The sequence below is a fragment of the Topomyia yanbarensis genome, chromosome 2 (assembly GCF_030247195.1).
Source record: "Topomyia yanbarensis strain Yona2022 chromosome 2, ASM3024719v1, whole genome shotgun sequence".
Taxonomy (NCBI): domain Eukaryota; kingdom Metazoa; phylum Arthropoda; class Insecta; order Diptera; family Culicidae; genus Topomyia; species Topomyia yanbarensis.
Genome location: NC_080671.1, coordinates 214,315,932 through 214,342,261, shown reverse-complemented (window position 1 = coordinate 214,342,261; position 26,330 = coordinate 214,315,932). Strand labels below are relative to the sequence as shown.

Below are 26,330 nucleotides of genomic sequence, written 5' to 3'. Positions count from 1 at the left end.
TCTATATATAAGAGAGGGGACAAAAGAATTTTTTTTTATGAAAAATTTAAAAAAAAAGGAATTCAATAGTAATAGTTTTTTAGGAAATATTTACAGTTATCTTAAAACTAACAATATAGTTTGGTACACAAAAGGGGGAACAAATATTTATGAAAATTTTCACAGATGTTTTAAAACTAGGGATACAATTCTATTTACAAGATGGGGGACAGTAGTTTTAACAAAGAGTAGAAATTACAACTATCTTAAAACTAGGAATACGGAATACAAATTTGATTTTTTATCGGATACTTATGCTTGGTCATTTCCAAAATCGGTGTAGAAGTATTTGTATCAAGGACAGGGGAGAGAAGGCGTAGATGGTGACCGGTAGAGAAGAGCAAAACTTGCAACTTTCGGGCAAACGGGAGATCAGCGAAACAAATTTGCGCCTCAGTCTAGTAGGTCGGATTGGCGGATGATATTCTTCGGACCCGCGGGAAATCCTTCAAAGGGAATCCTTCGGACCTCGAGTCGCTCTCGGTTCAGATTCCGTAGTGATAAGGGCGACGGCGGTTACATAGCGGCAGTCTGGAGCTTATCGGTTCCACACGGCAAGAGGAAACTTCTAAAAACGAGAAATAAAAAGAGAGGGGCTAAATTGGGATATTTATCGTTTTTATGAAAGTATAAATAAGGGACATATAGGGGAAATCACGATTTGCCAGCATATCTCGGACTGGGACATTGGGTGGTCTACCTCGGGCCCGAAGGGAATCCTTTAACTGAGACCTGGCGTCCAAATACCCGGCGCATACCCAGACAACGTGCTCGATGTCGTGATAGCCCTCGTCACAAGCGCACAGACTACTCTCCGCAATACGCCGCAAATGTGCATCTAAGGTGTAGTGGTTGGACATAAGTCGGGACATTACACGAATAAAATCCCGACCCACATCCATCCCCCTGAACCAAGGCTTCGTTGATACCTTTGGGAAATCGAATGTAGCCATCGTCCAAGTTCACCATTGCTCCACGAGGTTTGCGAACTGTTGAGTGTCCTTTGACGACAAATACTAAAAAATTCGTTGAAGCAGATTGGTCTTTCGTATATGTCACCATTTAATGCGCCCACCTTTGCTAATGAGTCGGCCTTTTCATTGCCCGGGATAGAACAATGAGAGGGGATCCAAACAAAGGTAATCTGATAAAAAATTTCAGATAACGTACACAAGGACTCCTGTATCTTCCCCAGAAAATAGGGGAATTACTTTTTAGGCTTCACCGCACGAAGAGCCTCGATAGAGCTGAGGCTGTCTGAAATGATGAAGTAGTGATCTGCGGGCAGAGTGTCGATGATCCCAAGGGTGTACTGAATTGCAGCTAACTCTGCGACGTAAACTGAAGCGGGATCATTGAGCTTGAATGAAGCGGTGATAGTATTGTTGAAGATACCAAAGCCAGTGGACCCATCGAGGTTTGATCCGTCAGTGTAGAACATTTTGTCACAGTCGACTTCTCGGAATTTATTATAAAATATATTGGGGATCACTTGCGGGCGTATATGGTCCGGGATTCCACGAATCTCTTCCTTCATGGATCTGTCGAAGAATACAGTAGAACTAGAAGTATCAAGGAAACGAACACGGTTGGGAGTATATGAAGAAGGATTAATGCTCTGTGCCATGTAGTCGAAGTACAAGACCATAAATCGGGTTTGAGAATTAAGCTCGACGAGCCTCTCGAAGTTTTCAATCACCAACGAGTTCAGAATGTCGCATCGGATGAGCAATCGATATGAGAGTTCCCAAAATCGATTTTTTAGCCGAAGAACGCCCGCCAGCACTTCGAGACTCATCGTGTGGGTCGAGTGCATGCAACCCAAGGCAATGCGCAAGCAACGATACTGGATTCTCTCCAGTTTGATGAAGTGTATGTTCGCAGCGGAGCGGAAACAGAAACACCCGTACTCCATCACCGACAATATCGTTGTTTGGTACAACCTGATCAGGTCTCCTGGGTGAGCACCTCACCATGTTCCAGTTATTGTTCGGAGAAAATTGATCCTTTGTTGGCATTTCTTTTTCAGATACCTAATGTGACATCCCCAGGTACCTTTAGAGTCGAACCAGACCCCGAGATATTTAAATGTGAAAACCTGGTTGATCGTTGCACCCATTAATAGAAGCTGGAGTTGCGCCGGCTCACGCTTTCTAGAAAAAAACAACCAACTCAGTTTTCTCCGTGGAGAACTCAATACCTATCTGAAGAGCCCAAGCAGACAAATTGTCCAAGGTATTTTGTAATGGTCCTTGCAAGTCGGCAGCTTTGGGCCCTGTAACAGAGACCACCCCGTCGTCTGCAAGTTGCCTTAGCGTGCATGAATTGGCAAGATAATCGTCAATGTCATTCACGTAGAAATTGTAGAGCAGGGGACTTAGACATGAGCCCTGGGGAAGACCCATGTAGCTAAATCGCGATGTTGTTAAATCGCCATGCGAAAAGTGCATGTGCTTTTCAGACAACAGGTTTAGCAAAAAGTTATTTAAAATTGGTGAAAGACCATGCTGGTGCAGCTTCTCTGACAGAATGTTGATAGAAACTGAGTCAAAAGACCCCTTGATATCCAAGAAGACTGATGCCATCTGCTGTTTGTTAGCATAGGCCATTTGGATTTCTGTAGAAAGCAACGCAAGGCAATCGTTCGTCCCTTTGCCTTTGCGGAAGCCAAATTGTGAATCTGACAGTAAGCTTGCTTCAACCCAATTGTCGAGGAAAAACAAGATCATTTTCTCGAACAACTTCCGAATACAGGGTGGGCGTAGTGTAGTTGGTAAATCGATTGTCTTGTACGCAGAGCACCTGGGTTCGAGTCCCAACCCCACACATAGGGTTGGAAATTTTTCATAAGAGATTTTTCTAACCCGAAGAGGCGAATGACCTTAAGGTTAAAACCTCTATAATCTAAATAAAAAACTACAAGGGGCAGCCCTATGGGGTTGCACGAGCTGTAGACGTAGGACTATACTACTTAATGTAAAATATTTATTTTCTTAGTACATTTATAGTAATAATAAATCAAATATATTTCTTACGTATGGTTTAATCACAACCAATCGACATCGAGTATTACACATTGAACCAAACCTGCTTGGTTATCAGGTCATTTCATTTTTAGTAGGTAATTGAATCCGATTGAACTTATTTAAGAAGATCTGAAGAAAGAAGACAGAAAACTGTGACCGAACTATCATCTGGAGCTAAATCTTTATAGCATAAGATTAGCTTATAAAAACTTTTCGATTGTGTGTGGTAAAAAACCCGGACCAGTGAAGAAAAATCAAATTTTAGACAATATAATCACATTTCATGTATAGACCAAGCATTCTAGTTATATTTTGCCATTATTGTAACTTTCCTAAAGTACGCATACAAATATAGCGAATGCAGTGGTCTTAATCATATATCGAAACTATAAATATACAAGAATCGAAAACAATTCTATATATGGACACGATGCGTTTTTGCAACGGTTTTTTCAAATTGCAGTGTATTCATTCATAAATAGGCTTTCTAGTTTGTACCTATTAGTAGAATCAAAATACTATAGGCTGAGTGGAAATGAATCACGTGAAGGGGAAATGAATCAATGAATTGATCGAACGTAAATAATAAATTTTCGTTGTGCAATTTAGTAACAAACTACCTACACATTCGACTCAAACGTTAAACCCAAGCGCACAAAGCAAAATGAATCAACGCTGATGATGATGGGTAGAGCGTAAGAGACAACTAATACCACGACACTATGTTAACCGTGTTTGCAAATGGAGCTCGCATGTACAAACTATTTTGTGTACGAATAATTATACATAAAAGTGTGCTGGAAACGAGCACAACCCAAAAAGATAGCGTAGTGTTTGAACGGCAAGCTCAGTCGCATTCGCTGTGTAGCGTATCTCCACAGGCAGTGTAACGGACTTCTAACTCAGCTACACTGGCTGTGAAAACACACAACGCAGTGACCTGCTTCGTCTGCCGCTCAACAGGCAACTGAGCTGCACTGGCGAAATCCGTCCGTTTAAATAGTCGATGATGACGTCATTCATAGAAGCGTAGCGCGCTTGGTACACAAATCTGTCGTGCTGGACTAGGGAAGCGCTATCTTCTATACTTTTATGTATAATTATTAAATGCGCGATATTTTGACTAGGTTGTTTATTATTTAAATTTTTAATGCCATGATATCAAAAATCTTTGGGTTTATCTATTGGAATCAATTCTTAGAAGTATTTCGGGGCGATATGCGCAAAAAAATTAAAAATCTATCGTGAGATGGCTGAATTATATGCGTTTAAAATTGGACCACTTTTCGTTACATACCATTTTTGTAGAATTTGCAACGTGCACCCCTATATCGAAAACAAAGACGTAGTCCTACGTCAAAAAAAAAGGACAGCATTGCAATCGGCCGATACAAGTTGTGGTCGGAGGCTGGTTTTCCTGGTTTTTGAATGGCGATGACCTTCACTTGCCTCCAGTCATGAGGGACAATGTTACCCTCAAGAAACTTGTTAAATAAGTTCAGCAAGCGCCTTTTTGCAGTGTCAGGCAGATTCTTCAGCAAGTTGAATTTGATTCTGTCTAACCCTGGGGCGTTATTGTTGCATGATAAGAGAGCAAGTGAAAACTCCACCATCGAAAACGGTGTTTCGTTCGCGGTATCGGGAGGAGACGCGACGCGGCACGTTTTCTGTACCGGTACAGAGTCCGAACAGATCTTCTTGGCGAAAGCGAATATCCAACGGTTTGAATATTCTATGTTCTCGTTGGTACTATTACGGTTACGCATACGTCGAGCCGTACCCCAAAGAGTGCTCATCGCTGTTTCTCTCGTTAACCCGTCGACGAACCGACGCCAATTACTGCGTTTTTTGGCTTTCATTAGACTCTTCATTCGCTTTTCTAACGACGCGTACTGTTGATAGCTAGCGGGTAACCCGTCTTCCCGGAAGGCCTTATATGCAGTGGACTTCTCCGCGTACAGCTCTGAGCACTCTTTATCCCACCACAGTGTGGGAGACCGTCCATGGGTATTCGCGCTGGGTACTGGTTTAGTCTGAGCTTGATTCGCACTGTCGTGAATCAAGCCAGCCAAAAACCTGTACTCTTCCTCCGGAGGAAGTTCTTGAGTGGATTCGATTTTAACGGATATCGCGGTCGCGTAACTCTTCCAATCAATGTTCCGTGTGAGGTCATACGAGGCATTGATTGTTTTCGATGGTCTGGAACCGTTAGCAATTGAAATCACGATAGGCAAATGATCGCTACCGTGGGGATCAGGGATCACCTTCCACATGCAATCTAACTGTAGCGATGTCGAGCAAAGCGATAAATCCAACGCGCTTGCGCGTGCTGGTGGTGTAGGAATCCGCGTCATTTCTCCCGTGTTTAAGATGGTCATGTTGAAATTGTCGCAAAGATCTTGGATTAATGTTGATCTATTATCATCATGAAGATAACCCCATACCGTACCGTGTGAGTTAAAGTCTCCCAGAACTAGCCGCGGTGCCGGTAAGGATTCCGTGATATTACAAAGCGTTCGGTGCCCTACCGAGGCTCTAGGAGGAATGTAGATGGAAGCAATGCAAAGGTCTTTACCTTTGATTAAAACTCGACAAGCAACAATTTCAATGCCTGGTGTTGAAGGGAGGTTAATTCGGTTAAAAGAATAGCACTTTTACCGAGGCTCTAGGAGGAATGTAGATGGAAGCAATGCAACGGTCTTTACCTTTGATTAAAACTTGACAAGCGACAATTTCAATGCCTGGTGTTGAAGGGAGGTTAATTCGGTTAAAAGAATAGCACTTTTTGATCCCCAAAAGTACTCCTCCATAGGGGTTTTCTCGATCCAGACGAATTATATTAAAGTCGTGGAAGTTGAGATTTATATCGGAAGTTAACCAAGTTTCACATAATGCGAGAGCATCACATTTTAAACTATTTAGTAAAAATTTAAAGGAATTGATTTTCGGGAGGATACTTCTGCTGTTCCACTGTAGAACAGTGATCGAATCGGTGACCTCGTTCGATGACTTAACCATCGAAGGATACGATCGCTGCAAGGAGGGGCCATTTAGTAGGCAACTGCTTCAAAAATGTTTGCACTATAGGGAGAAAACGTATCAGAAGGCTTTTAAGAGGATCAGTAACATTGAAAGCTGTGAAAATTAAGTCCACTATGTCAGAAAATTTCATTAGTCCGCTACTGGACTGAGTATCTGGTTGAAAAAAGGGGACACTTGGGGTTTTTGGTGGCCCTGGAAGTGGTGGGTACTCCTTGTTAGAATTAATATTTCCAAGTCCTGGAGCAAATTGCTTCGGCTGTAGTGCATCACTTCCGTTGGATTTATTGATTGTAGTTGGCGCACTCTGAGGGGACGACACCTTGGCACCCTTACGAGGCAATTTAGGGGAGGCTAGATTTCTCCTCTTCCTGGATTCCCCTGGGTTAACCAATGATGTTGCCTCTTGTGGGTCGTCAGATTCTTGCTCAACGCCAGCCAAAAGAGCAAAGGAATTTTCGGAAGGGACAGATGGCGAAGCATTCTTTAGCATTTCTGCATAAGAGTGCCTCGAGCGATCCTTAAGGGAGCGCTTAATTTTATCCCCGCGCTGCTTGTACGCCGGGCATGACTTAAGAGCATGCGGAGGGCCCCCGCAGTAAATACACTTCTCAGTTTCTCCACCGCAAGCGTCATCCTCATGCTCTCCCTCGCATTTACCGCACCGTTTTTTATTGCCACAATAAGTGGCTGTGTGGCCCAGTTGCTTGCAATTGCTGCAGTTCATTACCCGCGGTACAAACAGGCGAACGGGTAGGCGAACCTTATCCAGGAGGACATAGTTGGGAAGAGCAGATCCGGAGAAAGTCACCCGAATTGAGTCTGACGGAGAATAAGTTGTCTTATCATTTTCAGTATTTGCGGAATACAATTGCTTGCATTCCAGAATCTTCACCTTTTGAAGTGAAGGGTCCTTAAAGCAGCCAACCCCGTACTTCAACAGATCTTCGCACTTTAGACCCGGTTCGGCGACGATTCCATCGATCTCCACTGCCCTACAAGGCACATACACCCTGAATTGTTTCGTAAAACGCTCGCTGCGAGCAATCTGGTTTGCCTGATCGAGGTCATTTACTATAACGCGTATCTTATTAGCGCGAACACGTGTTATCTGAGCTACGGCCGGGTAGTTAGCAGTCAGCTCCCGTGATATTTCTAGAATATTGGGCGATTTCGTGTTGGGCCGGAAATACACCACCCAAGGTCCATTTGAACTGGCTGGGTATGTTTTAATACGGGGAGGACTGGGGGAATCAGGGGAGGGAGTAATTTCGGGTTTATCCGGTAGATCCATGGGAATATCATTCCCATCTAATGTTCCTTCGCCCTCGGCCATTAAGGCACGAGGATAGCACGTGGTGTAAACGAGAGATGAAACTTGTATTCAGGGGAAAGGGAAAAGTAGAGACCGATCGGGGAAAGGGAAATGAAAGAAAGAAAAATAATACTTAGCTTATATAGCGGCGTGTCCGGCTATTCTGGTATTCACTTCACCAGCCTGGGCACCGGCGAACAAAGACTGCCTCAAACAATGGTTGACCTTCACTGACAATATATATTCTTGTTCACTTTATGCACAGCACCAGAAAACGAACTGCTTCGATCGAGAGCTCGGAGAGTTGACTGCTGGGTTGGTAACGTATAAAACCAATACTCCTGAAAGCATGGTGGATCGACTGAATTAAATAATTCAATACGATCATCCATAGATTTATATGCGTAACAGAATTACCATCGATTTTATTTTGGATGGAGTAGTGTATGAAATTGAAGTCAATTTACGCAATCGATTAATTCTTCAACAGATTGTATTATGTTACAAAATCATGTGGAAATGTGGTGCAAGTTATTGTTGCATCGATTAACATTTTCCCAACCCATATATCTAACTTTTTTTGGCGAATTAACCTGCGAAGGTGACTATAAGAATCATTCAATAAAAGTATGCACATATAGTGAAAAGTTCTGTTTTCGAAACATATTTCCAATGATACGAAGACATAACGGAGTGTTGGTGGACGTGGGTATAGTTAATTCATAAAAAATGGTGCATTTAAAAAAATATTTTGGCGATACAGAGAGTGTTAGTATATTCATTCACTTTTCATATATTTACTGCACAATTGAACAGTATTTCTTCAAATATCATAGCAGAATACTAAAAATTGAGCCAATGACAGAAAATCTCTGGAGGCATCTCGTTTAAAACTTGCTTTGTTGTGTAAATCATAAATCAAGATATATTGGACCAATCGTTTTCAAGGTTTGTACAGTTCTCCTACATATCCCCAGGTATTGATCGAAGCTTTTATTTTTTTCTTAATATTTGAATTTTTTATAGCATTCTGCAGCTAAAAATGCAATTTTCGCTAAAAAAAAATCATGAAACTTATTTTTGTGAACAAAGTTATGATCTTTAATGATGTTATGATATGAAGGAGAACTGTGCAAAATTTCAAACAATTTGGTTCAGTAGATTTAAAGTTATTCTGTACATCGCATTTATTCGTGGTGTCTCCTGAAGATTTTCAATATTTTACGGTGAACATTAAGGAAAATATTGCTTAAATGTTGCATTATTGTCTGAATAGACTAACACTCTCGGTATCGCCAATTTTTTTAAGCACGATATTTTTTCAACAATAATCCTACCCCCTTAAGCAAGAACTGATTTCATCAGTAGGTGTCGACTAACGGATAAAATTTGACGAAGATCGCGGACCACGCTACCAAATATTCGATTAGTTCCTTTTATGGGTCATCGTGAATTCGTCCTATATAACAGTGTTGCATTCTTTCAGCATTTTGCTTACATCCGAATTTTGATTGATATTGTAAGTAACGTTTTCCGCAAGCGCAAGATTTAGTGGCTGTTTTAGGGCAGAGCTGTTCGTCCATAATCCAGCAATGTTGATTTAACTTCAGATGAAGCGATCGCAGGTGCAATTTTCAATTTAATTTTCGACAAATTCATGCAATTCATCAGTATTATATTGTCATTCGCGTAATAGATCTCTATCAAATAAATTCTTGCCATTTCATTTATGTGCTGGTAAACATACATGCAACAAAATTTTAGATTTTTGAATTAATTGATAGATATTGCATCAGAAACCCTCCCTCTCCTTCAGATTCCGAAACCAACAATCATGTCCACCGTTTTGGTGCCAAATCATATATAATATATATAGCTAAAAAAGTTCTTCAGTACAACCCCCCCCCCCCGCTCTCCCTTTCCTCGGATTAGGTACTTCTCACCCTTCCCATCGTTCACAAAAACCACCCCATGACCATCTCCTTAGTGGAAGGAATACTTATGTCAAAATTGAATTCATCGCTAATAATCACATTGAATGAATAGCTAAGGATTACTTCAGAACCCCCCCCCCCCCTTTCTTGGTCCACTCCCATCATCCATCGGCTCAGTGGGAGAAATACATATGTCAAATACTAATAACTATGGAGATATAAATAATTCTTTGCCTTAAAAACAACCCCCCCCCCCCTCTAAAGCTAAGTGTACCCCCCCCCCCCCCAAAAAACATTCCATGAACATCTTCTTGGGAGAAAGAATACGTATGCCAAATTTCATCAAGATCGGATTTGTAGTTTAGAATTAGTTAGCGGACATACATACAAACATACATTGATTTATATATATATATATATATATATATATATATATATATATATATATATATATATATATATATATATATATATATATATATATATATATATATATATATATATATATATATATATATATATATATATATATAAGTGAAAGCCTCTGCTTTGGAAAGTTTCTTTTTAAAAAGTAAAACCGAACTAACCTACTCGACAGCACACTAAAGACTGATTTATTCAATGTTTATCGAACACCTGAGTCCCTAGCTTGATTCCTAGAACTGCTGATCTTGCACCTGGTAACGGTGGCTCCCATGATGGTCTGATGTTTGGTCGTTCGCGCGTGTTCCACGTACGCGACGCTGGCTCAGCTATTTCGAGTGTTGCTACGATGCTTTTGGTTGAGTTGTCATTTATGGTCGTTAGGGCGGATTTGCGCTTAACTGCTTCCCCTTCAAGTATTGCTCGTCCCGAGCAATTTTCTATTTTTGTAAACTGGTAATATTTAACAAGTATAAAAATCAACAATGCGAAAATGAGGACAACTGCTGTGCTAAGCGATAAAAATCCAAGTCGGTGTTCCACGTTAACTATTTCGAGGCGGTTTCTGTTTGCTATGTTGAGTTGGTGTAGCTCTGATATGTTTACGTGCCGCTCTATTTGCATAGTTTGTATTTTGCCTGATTGCAGTGGCAAAATTGTTGGTTGATAGAACCGTAGTTCAAAATTTTCGAACAGCTCGTTCCTAATGTGGAGTGAGCAATTATGAAACGTTACCAAGTGGATTCCGGTTAACGTCCTATTGCTGATGCCGCAGGTGCTGTTGATGCGTACGTCTTGGTAAACGGATATCACCAACAGTGTTCCTGGGGTTAGTGGTCTTGTTTCTGATGACGGAGGTTTTTCTGATAAATGGCACTTTCCGTGTTGGCCTCTTAGAAGTGGAGCTTCACAAGGATCATCGCTGATTTCAATCAATTGTTTCCTCTCGCAGATTGTCACTCTGTTGTATTCTTGACATTTGGAAATTACTGCAAGTATTTGTGTCGGGTTGATGAAAACTGTGTTGTGCGTTAGCTTAACGGTTTGGTTCAGGAGTGGTAGGGGTTCGATGATGACTTTTCTATATCTTTCAGAAAGTAGGCGTGGATGCTGATGCTGATGATGAGTGTTGGTCCCTTGTAGAAGATGGTTGTTGTCAGATAGTTGAATGCTTCGTCTGCATCGTGGATTTCTAGGCCTTGGTTTTTAATTTCCTGCGCTATTATTTCTACTTCTTTTGGTGTGAAAATGGTTTTACTGACAATATTTAGTTTCGCTAACATTATACAATATTCAATTGATTTTAGTGTGTTCAGAAGGGAGTCTAGTTGAAAAATAATTGAAATTTTATGATTTTCTGTTATAACATAATCTTCGTTGTCAATGATTTTATTAAGTACATTTTGTTGGTTTCTGAAACCATCGGTAATCATATTGAGTCTATTTTCGAATTTGGAATTTATTTTTATTTGTCTATTGTTCTGTTGGATTAATACATTTTCTGTTCTCCTGAGGTTATCTAAATTAGAATTAATTATGTTCATATCTTCAGCATCTAGATTCCCTGTCACCGTTTTTATTATGCTTCCTAATATGTTAATTGATCGTTTATTTCTTGGTCTATCGTGCAAGGTACTAAGGATGAACTTTATTTCAGTTAATTTAGTTACAATTATTTCTGAAAAATCTGTAGAATTTTTTATCTCACTTATTACGTTCTCAATTATTGCGACAGACACGTCAAATTTTGTGAAATCGATTATGTGTAAAAGTCTATCATACCCCGCTATTATTCTTCCCTCCCCTCTTTGAAGAAGCAACGCACCTGCGTTGTTTGTTATGTCATGTATCTGGATGGACTGTGAATAGGGTGTGATGGGAAGAGTGAGTAGGAGGCAAATCAGGAGGATTCTGCAGGCGTTGATCATCTCGTTTTCTGAAAGTACAAAATCTATTAAATTCTTTTGACATTATCTTTGTGTATTTCCCGGCCAGAGTCATCTACAAGTATTCTACCCTTGTTTTCTGATGCTCGGACTGGTAAATACTTTGGTTTTGTTTTCTTTTTGATGCCTTGAATTTTTTTGTAAGCTATGGCATTTGGTTCTATTTCCGGTTCTGGTTCTCTGTGTTTATTATGATATTCCAAATTTCTTAGTTTTGATCTATTGTGTGCGAGCATAACCTCGTCATAGAGTTCGTTGCGGGCCTTTACTATTAATTCTATATTGAGGGGTCTTTCTTGTTGATCTTTCAACCCGTAGAAAACTTCCCTAGGTTTGAGTTTTATTGCAGAGTGAATTGTATTGTTATACAATGTACACGCAATGTTAAATATTTCTTTAATGTTTAGATCTTCGTAATTTGGTTTGTTACAGCGAAATATTTCTGCTATGGTTGAATGAAATCGTTCAATCGTACCGTTACTTTCGCTGTGGTTAGGTGGTGTGAAAAATATTTCGATATTTAAGTCCTGCAAGAGGCCACGAACTTCTATAGACTTAAGGGCTGGCTCGTTATCGCATACGATTAAGCGTGGTGTCCCGTAGATTTTGAAAAATTTAGTTAACCCTTTTCTTATATCTAAAATGTTTCGGGATTTGATGTGTACTAGAGTACCGTATCTGGAAAATTTGTCTAAGAATGACAGAAAGTGTTCCTTTTCTGCTACGAAGATGTCGACGTGAACTATGTCAAGCGGTCTGCTCGGATTTGGTGTTGATCCTAATATAATTTTGTAGGGATGTCGGTCGTATTTATTTTTGTTACATATGTCGCAAAGTTTTATGAACTCTCTGATTTTTATTTTCATCTTCGGAAAATAATACCTCTTTATTATTTGCTGATTATTTTCCCAGATTCCTCTGTGGGCACATTCGTGCGTTTGTTCTATCACGAGGTTCTGTTCTTCTGGTGTTTGTAAATCTATCAAAAGTTTTTGTGAAATGACAACTTTAAACGGTTTGGCCCTGCTAAAGTAGTTTTTGTAGGTGATCTGTATGATGTTCATAATACTTTCCGGACAGTAGATACAATTAGTCCGTCTAAGGTCCATGTAATCTTTGAATATACGGATCATAACTGGTACGCCGAAGACAGATTTTGTTATCGTTCTTCGATATACTCTGGGGAATATTTGTTCGTAATTGTCTGGCTCGTCAGGCCCGACTTTCAAAATTATTTGGTTACTAAAGGTGTTCACCGGGAGCTCAGTACACGGGATAAATTCGGAGTCGTCTGTATCCGCAGAATGCACCGTGGCATTATCGGATGAGATTTCCTCCTCATTTATATTAATTTCGTTTCGAATCCTTGATAAACTGTCTGCGACTATGTTTTGTTTACCAGGACGGTAACGTATTTCGTAATCAAATTCGCTAAGTGAAAGACGCCAATGGACAAGCCTATTATTAGTGTCTTTCAGATTAAGCCCATATGTGAGAGGTTTATGATCAGTATAAAGAATAAACTTCCGGCCATATAAGTAAGGGCGAAAATATTTGCAAGCCCATACAACAGCCAATAGTTCTTTCTTTATAGCTGAATATTTTTCCTCTGATTTATTCAAAGTTCTGGAAGCGAAGGCTATCGGCTTATCACTTCCTATAATTCCTTGAGATAACACAGCGCCGATTGCAAAGTTGGAGGCATCTGTGGTAAGTATGAATTGTTTGGAAAAGTCAGGATATTGCAGAATATTGCTCCCTGATAGAATATTTTTACATTTTTCGAATGCTTCAACGAAGTCTCTCGAGTGAGAAATGCCTTCACCTTTTCTAAGGGCATTAGTCAGTGGCTTGGCTATTTTAGCGAAGTCTTTAATGAATTTGCGGTAGTATCCTAAAATACCTAGAAAACCACGCAGTTCTTTTTCATTTGACGGCAATGGCCATTCTTTTATAATTTTAATTTTGTCAGGATTGGGTTTGACACCTTCCGAAGTCACAATATGGCCCAGGAAGGCAACCTCCTTTTGTAGGAATTCGCTCTTGTCCAATTGTACCTTCAGATTGTGTTTTTTCAATGTCGCGAAGATTTTTGACAAATTGTCAAGATGCTCAGTTAGACTGGTAGAAAAGACAATGATGTCATCCATGTACACTAAACATATGACTCCGATGTGTTCCCTCAGCACGTTGTCCATCACGCGCTGAAACGTTGAAGATGCATTTTTCAACCTAAAAGGCATTCGCAAAAACTCATAGTGTCCATTTTCTACACTAAATGCAGTTTTTGGAATGTCTACTTTTTCAACTTCGACTTGGTGGAAACCAGAGGCGAGGTCTAAGGTTGTAAAATACATACAACGACCTAATTTGTCGAGGATGTCTGTAATATTGGGTATGGGGTAACGGTCGTCGACCGTTTTTTCATTAAGTTTTCTGTAGTCTATTACAAGTCGCCACTTTTTCTTTCCAGAAGCGTCTAATTTTTTTTCGACGATCCAGACTGGTGATGTCCATGGACTATTCGAATGCCGAATGATGCCTTGGTCAAGCATTTTCATAATTTGGCGTTGTACCTCTTCTCTATGACAGAAAGGGTAACGGTATGATTTAGCATGTACTGGTAGGTCATCTTTCGTATTAATTTTGTGCTTAATAGCGCTAGTGAATGTAAGTTTTTCACCTTCAATAAAAAATACGTCTTCATATTTCGATATGAGCTGCAGAAGTTTGGATTCTTCTTCTTTATTCAGATGTGTGGTCCGCAGCTGTTTTAAAAGCGATTGTTTTATATCGGGTTGATTAAGGTTGGGTGTACTTGTTTCGAAATTATTAATTTCAATGTTTAGAGGATCCGTAATCAAGAATTTTGTAGGAGTATCTGAAAGATTTGAAATTCGGAAGAATGCTCTGTTGTCATTTGCTTGGTATATGCCGGATCCGATAACTATGTTGGGATTAATTTTTAAATCATCTTCTAGAAGAAAATCTCCTTCTGTGGAACTCACGGGAAGGTTAATTGTTTTGCTCTCGTGAGCATTGAGCGTTACCTGGGTTGTGTTCGGATATTTGCGATGCATTTTGATTGTATTGTTTGGCAATTTAAGTTCATTAGAGGTGGTCAGAATATCAGCCTTTAACTTTTGTAAGGATTGGTAACCAATCAATCCATCGAAAAAGTCGTGAAATTCGAAGACGTAAAATCTTAATTTTTCGTTTTGTGGTAACGGACTAAATTCGACGTATTGATTTAAACAGTGTGAACCACTAATATTACGGACTTTGATGGGTTCTGTGAAACGACACCTTTCGAGGTTGACGTGTCGCGGGCTAATATAATTTTTATTAGCGCCGGTGTCAATGAGAAATTTTAGTAAACCTTTTGATGTTTGTATCGTAATGTAAGGAATGAAATTCTCTAGGTCATCGGATGGTGACCTTGAGCCATCAGAAAATTTAAATCGTCTCCCTCTTCGTTATTATTAGTGTTGTCGTTTTGTGTTTGAGAAGTTTGCCCTGCATATTCGTCTGCGGGTAGTGAATTCTCAGGTTGCTGATATGAGTTCGGCATTTCATATTGTGCCTGGGGGTCAGGAATATTAAATTCGTCATAGAAATACTCATAGGGTTCGTTGTCGACTTGTAGTTGATAATGTGGACCATGATTAGCTCTTGTCGGGTGTTAGCGGTTCATATAATTAATTTGTCGGCTCCTGATGGAAGGATCGACTTCCATAGGGACTGGTTTGGGAAATTGCTGATTGTACTGAGGTTGTCGAAATTGTGGGGGTTGACCTTGTCGGAAAGGTGGAGGAGGTCGGAATTGTTGAATAGGTGGAGGTGGCCTGTATTGTTGGGCGTTTTGAGGGGGGTGATACTGTGAAAATATCTGAGGGGGTCGAAATTGGAAGGTTGGAGGTGGTCGAGATTGTAGGAAGCCTGGAGGAGGTCGCATAGGAATTCTCTGCAGATTAGCAGATGGTCTCGGAGGGAGAGCAGGTGGAAAAACTGGTGTTTTTGGGCAGTTTCTCCCGTGATTGTAGTTGTTTTCCTTGTTCTCAAGGCTTCTCTGATAGTAGTTGGAGTTTGCGCTCTAATTATCTTTAAGCCCATTTCTAATTATTTAAGCCCATTTCAGCATACAATTTTTTCTTAGCATGTTTAATTTGTTCGCTGTCGTGGTTTAAATTTAATAGATTAACAAGCAGAGATATTATATGGGACACTTTTCCATAGAAATCTTCGATACTTGTGGTCTGTTCTAGTTTGAACAGATCTCTAGTGAGGCAGACTTCGTCACGTCTGTCACTATAATGGGTGATTAAATTGGTCTTTATTTCTTCCCATTCTAGAATGGTCCCGTAGAGCTCCAGTGCATTATCAGCTTCGCCAGTCACCTTTGCTCTAATTGCCTGTAACCAGACATTAAATACAGTTGTACCTCTTGCACTTTCTATAAGTGGCATGAGGTTATCAATGCTTTTAATAAAGCTATGCAGCTTTATTGGGTTGCCATCGAAAGACGGCAACTCTTTGATTATTTGGGGTGTTTGAAGTGATTTTAAAATGTCTTCCACCCGTGGAGTTTGGTCCGCAATATTAGTTGTTTGTAATTGCAACCACGCGGCATTAGCAGCGGCTTGTGCAGCCTGCACTGCTTCTGCTGCACCAATGGATTCGAGCTGCATTTGCTCGATGTGCTCCTCCTTTTCGGCGAGCAGCTGCTGTAATTCAGCTATGCGTGCCTGGAGATGAGGTTCCATTGTTGAATTTATTTATAAAAACTTATAAAAACTTATACACTTTATCGCAAATTATTTATTGTTTTTTTTTTGTTTAGGGTTAGTTTCCTTATTTTAGTTTTGTGATATTCAGACCTCCGCTTACCGTGGGTCGGGGCTCGGGTCTCTGAATTAGTATTTGTATTATTTGTTTATCTAAAGATAGGGCTTTTTTGTTTCACTTAGCCGTTCTCTTTAGTGTTAGATTAAGAAAGATTAAAACTACTTACAGTGCTTTTTTTTGCGATGTCCGTTCGCAAAGTGTATAGGTTCAGCGGGATCTTTCAGAACACAACACAATTCGCGCGATATACGTTCGCGGAAGGATCTATCCGGGAGATAATACTGAAAAATCCGCTCCCGACTGCGCCAGTGAAAGCCTCTGCTTTGGAAAGTTTCTTTTTAAAAAGTAAAACCGAAGTAACCTACTCGACAGCACACTAAAGACTGATTTATTCAATGTTTATCGAACACCTGAGTCCCTAGCTTGATTCCTAGAACTGCTGATCTTGCACCTGGTAACGGTGGCTCCCATGATGGTCTGATGTTTGGTCGTTCGCGCGTGTTCCACGTACGCGACGCTGGCTCAGCTATTTCGGGTGTTGCTACGATGCTTTTGGTTGAGTTGTCATTTATGGTCGTTAGGGCGGATTTGCGCTTAACTTATATATATATAAAAATCAATGTATGTTTGTATGTATGTCCGCTAACTAATTCTAAACTACAAGTCCGATCTTGATGAAATTTGGCATACGTATTCTTTCTCCCAAGAAGATGTTCATGGAATGTTTTTTTTGGGGGGGAGGTACACTTAGCTTTTGGGGGGGGGGGTTATTTTTAAGGCAAAGAATTATTTATATCTCCATAGTTATTAGTATTTGACATATGTATTTCTCCCACTGAGCCGATGGATGATGGGAGTGGACCAAGAAAGGGGGGGGGGGGTTCTGAAGTAATCCTTATCTATTCATTCAATGTGATTATTAGCGATGAATTCAATTTTGACATAAGTATTCCTTCCACTAAGGAGATGGTCATGGGGTGGTTTTTGTGAACGATGGGAAGGGTGAGAAGTACCTAATCCGAGGAAAGGGAGAGCGGGGGGGGGGGTTGTACTGAAGAACTTTTTTAGCTATATATATTATATATGATTTGGCACCAAAACGGTGGACATGATTGTTGGTTTCGGAATCTGAAGGAGAGGGAGGGTTTCTGATGCAATATCTATCAATTACTTCAAAAATCTAAAATTTTGTTGCATGTATGTTTACCAGCACATAAATGAAATGGCAAGAATTTATTTGATAGAGATCTATTACGCGAATGACAATATAATACTGATGAATTGCACTAATTAGTCGAAAATTAAATTGAAAATTGCACCTGCGATCGCTTCATCTGAAGTTAAATCAACATTGCTGGATTATGGACGAACAGCTCTGCCCTAAAACAGCCACTAAATCTTGCGCTTGCGGAAAACGTTACTTACAATATCAATCAAAATTCGGATGTAAGCAAAATGCTGAAAGAATGCAACACTGTTATATAGGACGAATTCACGATGACCCATAAAAGGAACTAATCGAATATTTGGTAGCGTGGTCCGCGATCTTCGTCAAATTTTATCCGTTAGTCGACACCTACTGATGAAATCAGTTCTTGCTTAAGGGGGTAGGATTATTGTTGAAAAAATATCGTGCTTAAAAAAATTGGCGATACCGAGAGTGTTAGTCTATTCAGACAATAATGCAACATTTAAGCAATATTTTCCTTAATGTTCACCGCAAAATATTGAAAATCTTCAGGAGACACCACGAATAAATGCGATGTACAGAATAACTTTAAATCTACTGAACCAAATTGTTTGAAATTTTGCACAGTTCTCCTTCATATCATAACATCATTAAAGATCATAACTTTGTTCACAAAAATAAGTTTCATGATTTTTTTTTTAGCGAAAATTGCATTTTTAGCTGCAGAATGCTATAAAAAATTCAAATATTAAGAAAAAAAAATAAAAGCTTCGATCAATACCTGGGGATATGTAGGAGAACTGTACAAACCTTGAAAACGATTGGTCCAATATATCTTGATTTATGATTTACACAACAAAGCAAGTTTTAAACGAGATGCCTCCAGAGATTTTCTGTCATTGGCTCAATTTTTAGTATTCTGCTATGATATTTGAAGAAATACTGTTCAATTGTGTAGTAAATATATTAAAAGTGAATGAATATACTAACACTCTCTGTATCGCCCCTAAAGCTAAGTGCACCCCCCCAAAAAAAAAACATTCCATGAACATCTTCTTGGGAGAAAGAATACGTATGCCAAATTTCATCAAGATCGGACTTGTAGTTTAGAATTAGTTAGCGGACATACATACAAACATACATTGATTTTTATATATATATATATATATATATATATATATATATATATATATATATATATATATATATATATATATATATATATATATATATATATATATATATATATATATATATATATATATATATATATATATATATATATATATATATATATATATATATATATATATATATTTCGGTTATATGTTGTTTATCAGTAAGGCATCTGACAACGTGCTTCTGTAGTTATTGCACTGTTCAGCAGCGTAGTATTTTATATAGGAGAGTACACTCAAGATTTCTTACGCGGTTTTTTTGCGCGGTTTTTTTATGCGAATTATGAAATTTACGCGGTTTTCATTTATGCGGCCTGTATCCCCTGCGTAAAAAACCTGAGTGTAACTGCATCGGACACAATCACATTCCCAGCAGAACTTTTTGTTTTGTAATTTCAAACACTTTTGTTTCGTACTGCACACAACGGAAAATTTTAAAGCAGAACTTACTGTCCCAGCAGCAGTTTAAGCGGGTGTTCTTTTTCGATTAAAATTCAAGCCATGTCTTAAGCGTTACTAGACTTAAAATTGTTTTCCCAGTTTATCCAGTCAGAGTATCTGTCCTGCCCTATGTATTTAAAATTCAGTTCTAATCGCGTTTTAAAGTATACAACAAATAGAACGGTTGAGTATACTAATTTAAATTTTAAAATAAATCTGTTTTAAATTATGAAACAAACCGATGTACTGAAGATATAATTATGTCAGTCCTATTATCACATAAAACACCTATATAACATAAAACGCTGCAGAATTGGTTTAATAATACAATGTTTACACTACAGAGTTATAACACGTAATAATTAATAATTAGCAACAAGAAAAATGTCACCAAGGTAGCATAAAACCCGTTTTAACTGGTAGTGTGAACGTTGTATAACAATGTAATTTATCAAATAATTTCATTTTTGCCACCACTAATCGATCAAGAAATACTTAACCTTAAGTTTGTTTACTTAAGTTCATTAGTAAATTATTGAAAATTTAAATGAAAAATGAAATTTCATATTTCATGGAGAATCTGTATATTTCCGTTGGCGGGCGTGGGCTTCCTCATCACAGTTCTCAATATGGAACTTTTCTTTAGAATATATTTTCTGGACAGACCAGCCTATTTTTCTTAAATGGAACAGCCAAATAATGCCAATCACCTAGTGAGATACTTGATTAATTGTAATAATAGATTACCGTTAAATTACCTTCAATAAATTATGTTTTAATGGGGAAGGTATATAGCAAATTGTAACATATCAAAACAGGCGAGTGAGCAAGAACATAATAGATAAAATTCATTTGCGCGCTCTTGAAAAAAGCTACATTTTTAATGTCACGACTGTCCTGTACACAACCCTTTAATTTTTTTCTTGAAACTGCACTTAAATGCCTTTCATTTGACCTATATCCCATGAAAATCGGTTCAGTGGTTCAATAGTTATGATTTTTTTTAAAAATCAGCTTTTGAAAAATCACGATTTTTTGAACCCGTCTAACGTGGAACACCCTAATGACGAAATAAAAAAATATGTATCTAATATTTTTCGATAAGGAACGATTCTAGAGTTCTGAGAGATCGTAGAACTTTTTTTTCATGGAATTGCTGTATATATATATATATATATATATATATATATATATATATATATATATATATATATATATATATATATATATATATATATATATATATATATATATATATATATATATATATATATATATATATATATATATATATATATATATATATATATATATATATATATATATATATATATATATATATATATATATATATATATATATATATAGTTCAAATGGGAAATACATGTATTTTTCCCTTCGCTTTATATAAAAAATTACCGAACTTATGATATGAATAATGTATGGTAATCATAGCGACGATTGTGGTATTGTGGTATTATACGCTTGGATTAAAGATGTGGAATAAACAAACAATACACTACTTGCATCAGTTCCTGGCACACCATTTACACGATCTATTGAGGTTGATTCCATGGTTATAACTGAAACATTTTTGTTGAATACTGCAGCGTTTGATTCGGAAGAGTTGTCGATCGAGTTGTATGAAGGAGGATACAAGCAGTTGTTATCGTTGCTACTGTTTTCGCGTGATGCTAACGGCTCGACTGAATTAGATTGAGCAGTGATTTTGTTGTTCATCGCCATAGCAACCACATAAGATGGTGGAGGTGCTTGCTTTATCCCGGTCGCGATAGCTTCTTCGTACCCTGGCAAAAGTGAATTATTGTCACGTTCCTATAAATACAAATATGTTGTGTAAATTGAATATGTCATGATATAACCTTTTTTTTTAAATACCTGATGAAGATTTGGAATATCAGGTGTATCTGGAATAATGTATGGTAACAAAGACCGTATATTGCGCTGTTGCAAGGTTAAGCATTTGTAGCAACGCCAAACAATTCCAATCGCGTATGCTTTGAGAAGAATAAAAAATATGAACCCAATCAGTACAAGCACCGACAATATTTTTGGGTTTAATTTAATCAACTCTTCTCGCCATGGAAGTCGATTTTGACTTTCAGTTATCCAAAGATGCATTGATTTTATGTAGCACAAGTGCCCTGCAGCGGTAAGTCTGAAAAAAAAGATTCATTATTAGTGTTATTTGTCTGCACGTTTGGAATTGGAAATGTAAAATTACTGTTACTAAAATTTCGTGGACAGAAAGCACGCTCTTCTTCACACTACGACGACGGTGTTAACTGCAATTGGACTATGAGAGTCTCGTACATTGCAGTGCACTGCCTCGGATGCATTTTAGGTATCACTATCATTGAAGTACATATTAGTATGCATTATAATTTCGATAATTTTCAATCATGAATCAGAATATATTGGATCAAATGGTACATTCTCCCCATGTAGTCCAGGATTTCTGCCTTTCGTATTTTCCCGATCGAAAGTAAAGAAGAAGGAAAACCGAACACAGCAGTTTCGTCGATATGAGGATGACCGAAAACTTGAAATCGCAATTGCATTATTGCTGGGTAGATGCATATCAGATGAGCTTCCGTAGTTAGGTTCTTTGTTCACATGAAAATGATTTTACGCACTCAAAAGTATCCTGATAAGTGAGCTTGCAGTGGCCAGTTAAGCCCTGATCAGCATGCAACAGTGATGTTTCGAAAAGTGTGAAAGGTTTTAGAAATCACTGGGCTCAGTATTTCCAAAAAAAAAACATTTGTTTGACGACAAGTTTGTTGATTGCGCCAATAATTGCAGGACTCGGTTGACGCCCAAGACAGGATCTTTTCCTTTATCCAACTTGTTGAAATCGGCAAAACAGTCTCAGGACCAACAGTGGTTAGGTTTAATATTAACCCCTCACCGCATACCCATAACATATATTAGTCCAAAAAAAAATTTGGTTGACGAAGTTCAGAATGATTTCATAACCTTTCTATATGAGAAAGGCAAAAATGTGAATTTACTCTGTGGCCGCACTCTTCAACCCATAACTCCGGAACCGAAAATCGGAATGAAATGAAATTCAATAGCAGCCTATGGGAATGTTGTACTTTTCATGTAAAACTATGTTTGACAAAATCGGTTCAGCCATCTCCGAGTCCAAGTAACCGTTTATTGGTCACATACATACACACACATACGCACACATATGTGTACGATAGGGGCAGCAGGGACAGGATGACAGAAGTTCAGGGGCTTAACGAACCCCCCGGAGCTGGGGGAGAACGTTATAAGAACCAGGCGTACTCAGAAAGGCGAAATGCTGTTCGAGCTGAAGAAAGACCCAATGATCAAGAGCTCGGCCTACCGGGAACTTGTGGCAGAAGCGGTGGGAGGAGAAGCGAATGTGAGAGCATTAGTTCAGGAAGCAGTGGTCGAGTGCAGGAATCTGGACGAGATCACAACAGAAGACGAAGTGAGAAGCGCGCTAATAGAGCAAGGAAACCTGGAGAGGGAGCAGATATCAATAAGATTGAGGAAGGCGCACAGTGGCACACAGATAGCAGTGATACGCTTATCGCCAACCGCAGCCAACAAGCTTATGTCGACCGGTAAGATCAAAATCGGGTGGTCGGTGTGCTTGTTGCGATTGGTCCCTAGAGCCACTAAACAAATGGAGAGGTGTTTCAGATGTCTGGGTTTTGGCCATCAGGCAAGAAACTGTAGAGGCCCCGACAGATCTGATCTGTGCAGAAAATGTGGGGAGAAGGGACACATTGCTAGAGACTGCACAAAGCAACCGAAGTGCTTACTCTGCACAAATGAGGTCGAAAAAAACCACATGACGGGAGGCTTCTTATGCCCAGAGTACAAAAAGGCGAAGGCCGGCCAATAATGATGGAGGTTACCCAGCTCAATCTCAATCATTGTGACATTGCACAACAACTGTTGTGGCAGTCAACAACAGAAATGAAGTGCGACGTTGCAATTATTGCAGAGCCGTATCGTGTCCCTCCAGATAACGGTAACTGGATTGTGGATAGTGCAGGGATGGCGGCAATCCAAGTGATGGGCGGTTTCCCTGTTCAAGAAGTGGTGGATAGCACACACGAAGGTTTCGTGATCGCCAGGATAAACGGCGTATTCGTGTGTAGCTGTTATGCTCCTCCACGGTGGACACCAGTGCAATACAACCGGATGCTGGACGCATTAACCGACTAGTTAGTCGGGCGAACGCCGGTTGTTATAGGGGGAGATTTCAACGCTTGGGCCGTGGAGTGGGGTAGCAGGCTGACCAACTCACGAGGTTACAGCCTATTGGAAGCACTGGCGAAGCTGGACGTAAAGCTGTGCAATGAAGGTTCCGCTAGCACATTCCGTAAAGACGGTCGGGAATCCATCATCGACGTAACATTCTGCAGCGCGTCGCTGATGGATGACATGAATTGGCGAGTTAGTGAGCAGTACACACATAGTGATCACCAAGCCATCCACTACACCATTGGTCAGAGAAATCGTACGGTGACGCAGAGAGTGAGGACTGGCGAGCGGAAGTGGAAAATAAAGGAATTCGACAAGGACCTTTTTGTGGAAGCACTTGGTGCTGACAGCGCCACTCCAATTCCGAGTGCCGATGAGCTGTCGGAAACAATAGCTAGGGCATGCGATATAACAATGCCGAGGAAAATGGAGCCGAGGAACTACCGGCGTCCGGTGTACTGGTGGAACGAAAGGCTAAGCATCCATTGGGCTACTTGCTTAAAAGCCAGAAGACGCGTTCAGAGAGTAAGATCTGGGGCAGTCAGAGAAGAGTGTAAGGTAACATTCCGGGCGGCTAGGGCCGCTTTTAAACGTGAGATAGTGCTAAGCAAGTCCACCTGCTACAAGGAGCTGTGCAGAGAAGTAGACGCTAACCCCTGGGGCAATGCTTACCGTGTCGTTATGGCCAGGATCAAGGGCCCAATGACGCCAGTCGAAATGTGCGGCGACAAGCTGAAAATTATCGTGAAGGGCCTTTTCCCGAAGCACGACCCAACCGCATGGCCGCCTACACCGTACGCTGATGCAGATGGTGGAAATGCAGGTGACAATCGGGTTTCCAACGACGAGCTCCTTATAGTGGCAAAAGGGCTGAAAGCGAAGAAAGCTCCTGGACCGGATGGTATCCCCAACGTGGCACTGAAGACTGCGATCCTGGCGTTTTCGGACATGTTCAGGGTAGTCCTACAGTAATGCCTGGACGATGGCTACTTCCCGGATAGATGGAAGATCCAGAAGCTGGTGTTATTGCCAAAACCAGGGAAACCACCAGGAGATCCAGCATCGTATCGGCCTATATGCCTGCTGGATACTCTCGGTAAACTCCTGAAAAGAGTCATCCTCAACAGGCTGACGACCTACGCTGAAAGTGAGAACGGACTATCGCAGAGACAGTTCGGGTTCCGGAAAGGAATATCGACGGTGGACGCCATCCGCATCACCATCGCAAACGCGGAGAAAGCATTGAAGCAAAAGAGAAGGGGTAATCGCTACTGCGCCGTGGTAACGATAGACGTGAAGAACGCGTTCAACAGTGCTAGCTGGGGAGCCATCGCCGTAGCGCTGCATAGAATGCGGGTTCCGGACTATCTGTGCAAGGTTCTGAAAAGTTACTTTCAGAACCGGGTACTGGTCTACGAAACGAACACGGGGCAGAGGTCGATTAGGGTAACGGCGGGAGTACCTCAGGGCTCCATACTCGGCCCAACGCTCTGGAATATTATGTACAACGGAGTGTTAACACTGGAACTGCCCAGGGGAGTGGAGATCGTCGGCTTTGCAGATGATGTTGTCCTGACGATAACGAACGAGACCCTTGAGGAGGTGGAGATGCTGACGGCAGAGGCAATAGGCATCGTAGAAACCTGGATGGTTAACGTCAGGTTGCAGCTGGCTCACCACAAGACTGAGGTAGTGCTGGTTAGAAATCGTAAGCAAATCCGGCGTCTCGAGATCAGCGTCGGGGGACAATCCATTCCATCGATGCGCGCGCTGAAGCACCTGGGTGTGATGGTTGACGATCAGTTGAATTACAAATGCCATGTCGACTATGTATGTGAGAAGGCTGCGAGGACAACTAGCGCATTAGCAAGGATCATGCCGAATCACGGAGGGGTAAGAGGCAGCACGAGACGTCTCCTGGCGAATGTCTCATCCTCAATCCTGAGATATGGCGTACCGGCCTGGGCTACTGCGCTGAACTCAAAGCGGAACCGGACGAAGTTGACAAGCACTTTTCGCCTAATGGCTGTTCGTGTCGCAAGTGCGTACAGAACGATATCGTCGGAGGCGGTATGCGTAATTGCCGGGATGATTCCCATCTGCATCACTCTGGCTGAGGACGTAGAATGCTACCAGCGGAGAAATGAACGTAATGCAAGGAGACTGGTTCGAGCGGACTCGTTGGCTAAGTGGCAGCAAGAGTGGGATTACGCGGAGAAAGGAAGGTGAACCCACCGACTCATCCCAAATGTGTCTACTTGGGTACATAGGAAGCATGGAGAGGTGAACTTCCATCTGACGCAGTTTTTGCCCGGGCATGGATGCTTCCGGAAATACCTACATCGGTTTGGACACGCTTCGTCACCCCTTTACCCGGAGTGTGTGAACGTGCAAGAGACACCGGAACACGTGGTCTTCGAATGCCCCAGATTCGAAGAAGTCCGAAGGGGTATGCCTGATATAACAGTGGATAATATCGTCGAAGAGATGTGCCGCAACGAGCATATCTGGGACGCTGTCAACAGAGTTGTTACGAGTATACTCTCCGAGCTGCAAAGGAAGTGGCGAAGGGACCAACAAAGTAACGACATTGGTTAGAACGCCACAGTGGAACCACAAATAGGGTTTCGGGAGAAATGCCGCCGCCGGGAAACTCACCGACGGTGTAGACTGGGTCCACCGC

The 26,330-nt window shown here is 40.4% G+C and overlaps 1 protein-coding gene across 18 annotated transcripts in view; it reads right to left on the bottom strand.

Annotated features, from left to right (window-relative positions):
* LOC131682870 (lysosomal-associated transmembrane protein 4B) overlaps window positions 1-26,330 on the bottom strand; it is an 897,979-nt gene that overhangs the window by 367,699 nt on the left and 503,950 nt on the right. For 9 of the 18 annotated variants that reach the window (XR_009304217.1, XR_009304218.1, XR_009304220.1 and 6 more), the window contains exons 5-6: window positions 21,275-21,554; window positions 20,899-21,211 (exon numbers count right to left, since the gene is read on the bottom strand). Coding sequence is in view for 15 of the 18 variants with exons in the window: in XM_058964650.1 (XP_058820633.1) it covers window positions 20,899-21,211; window positions 21,275-21,554 (593 nt within the window). In the remaining 3 variants the exon portion in view is untranslated. The remainder of the gene's footprint in view (window positions 1-20,898; window positions 21,212-21,274; window positions 21,555-26,330) is intronic. The other 9 variants (XM_058964649.1, XM_058964641.1, XM_058964651.1 and 6 more) reach the window with 1 other exon arrangement.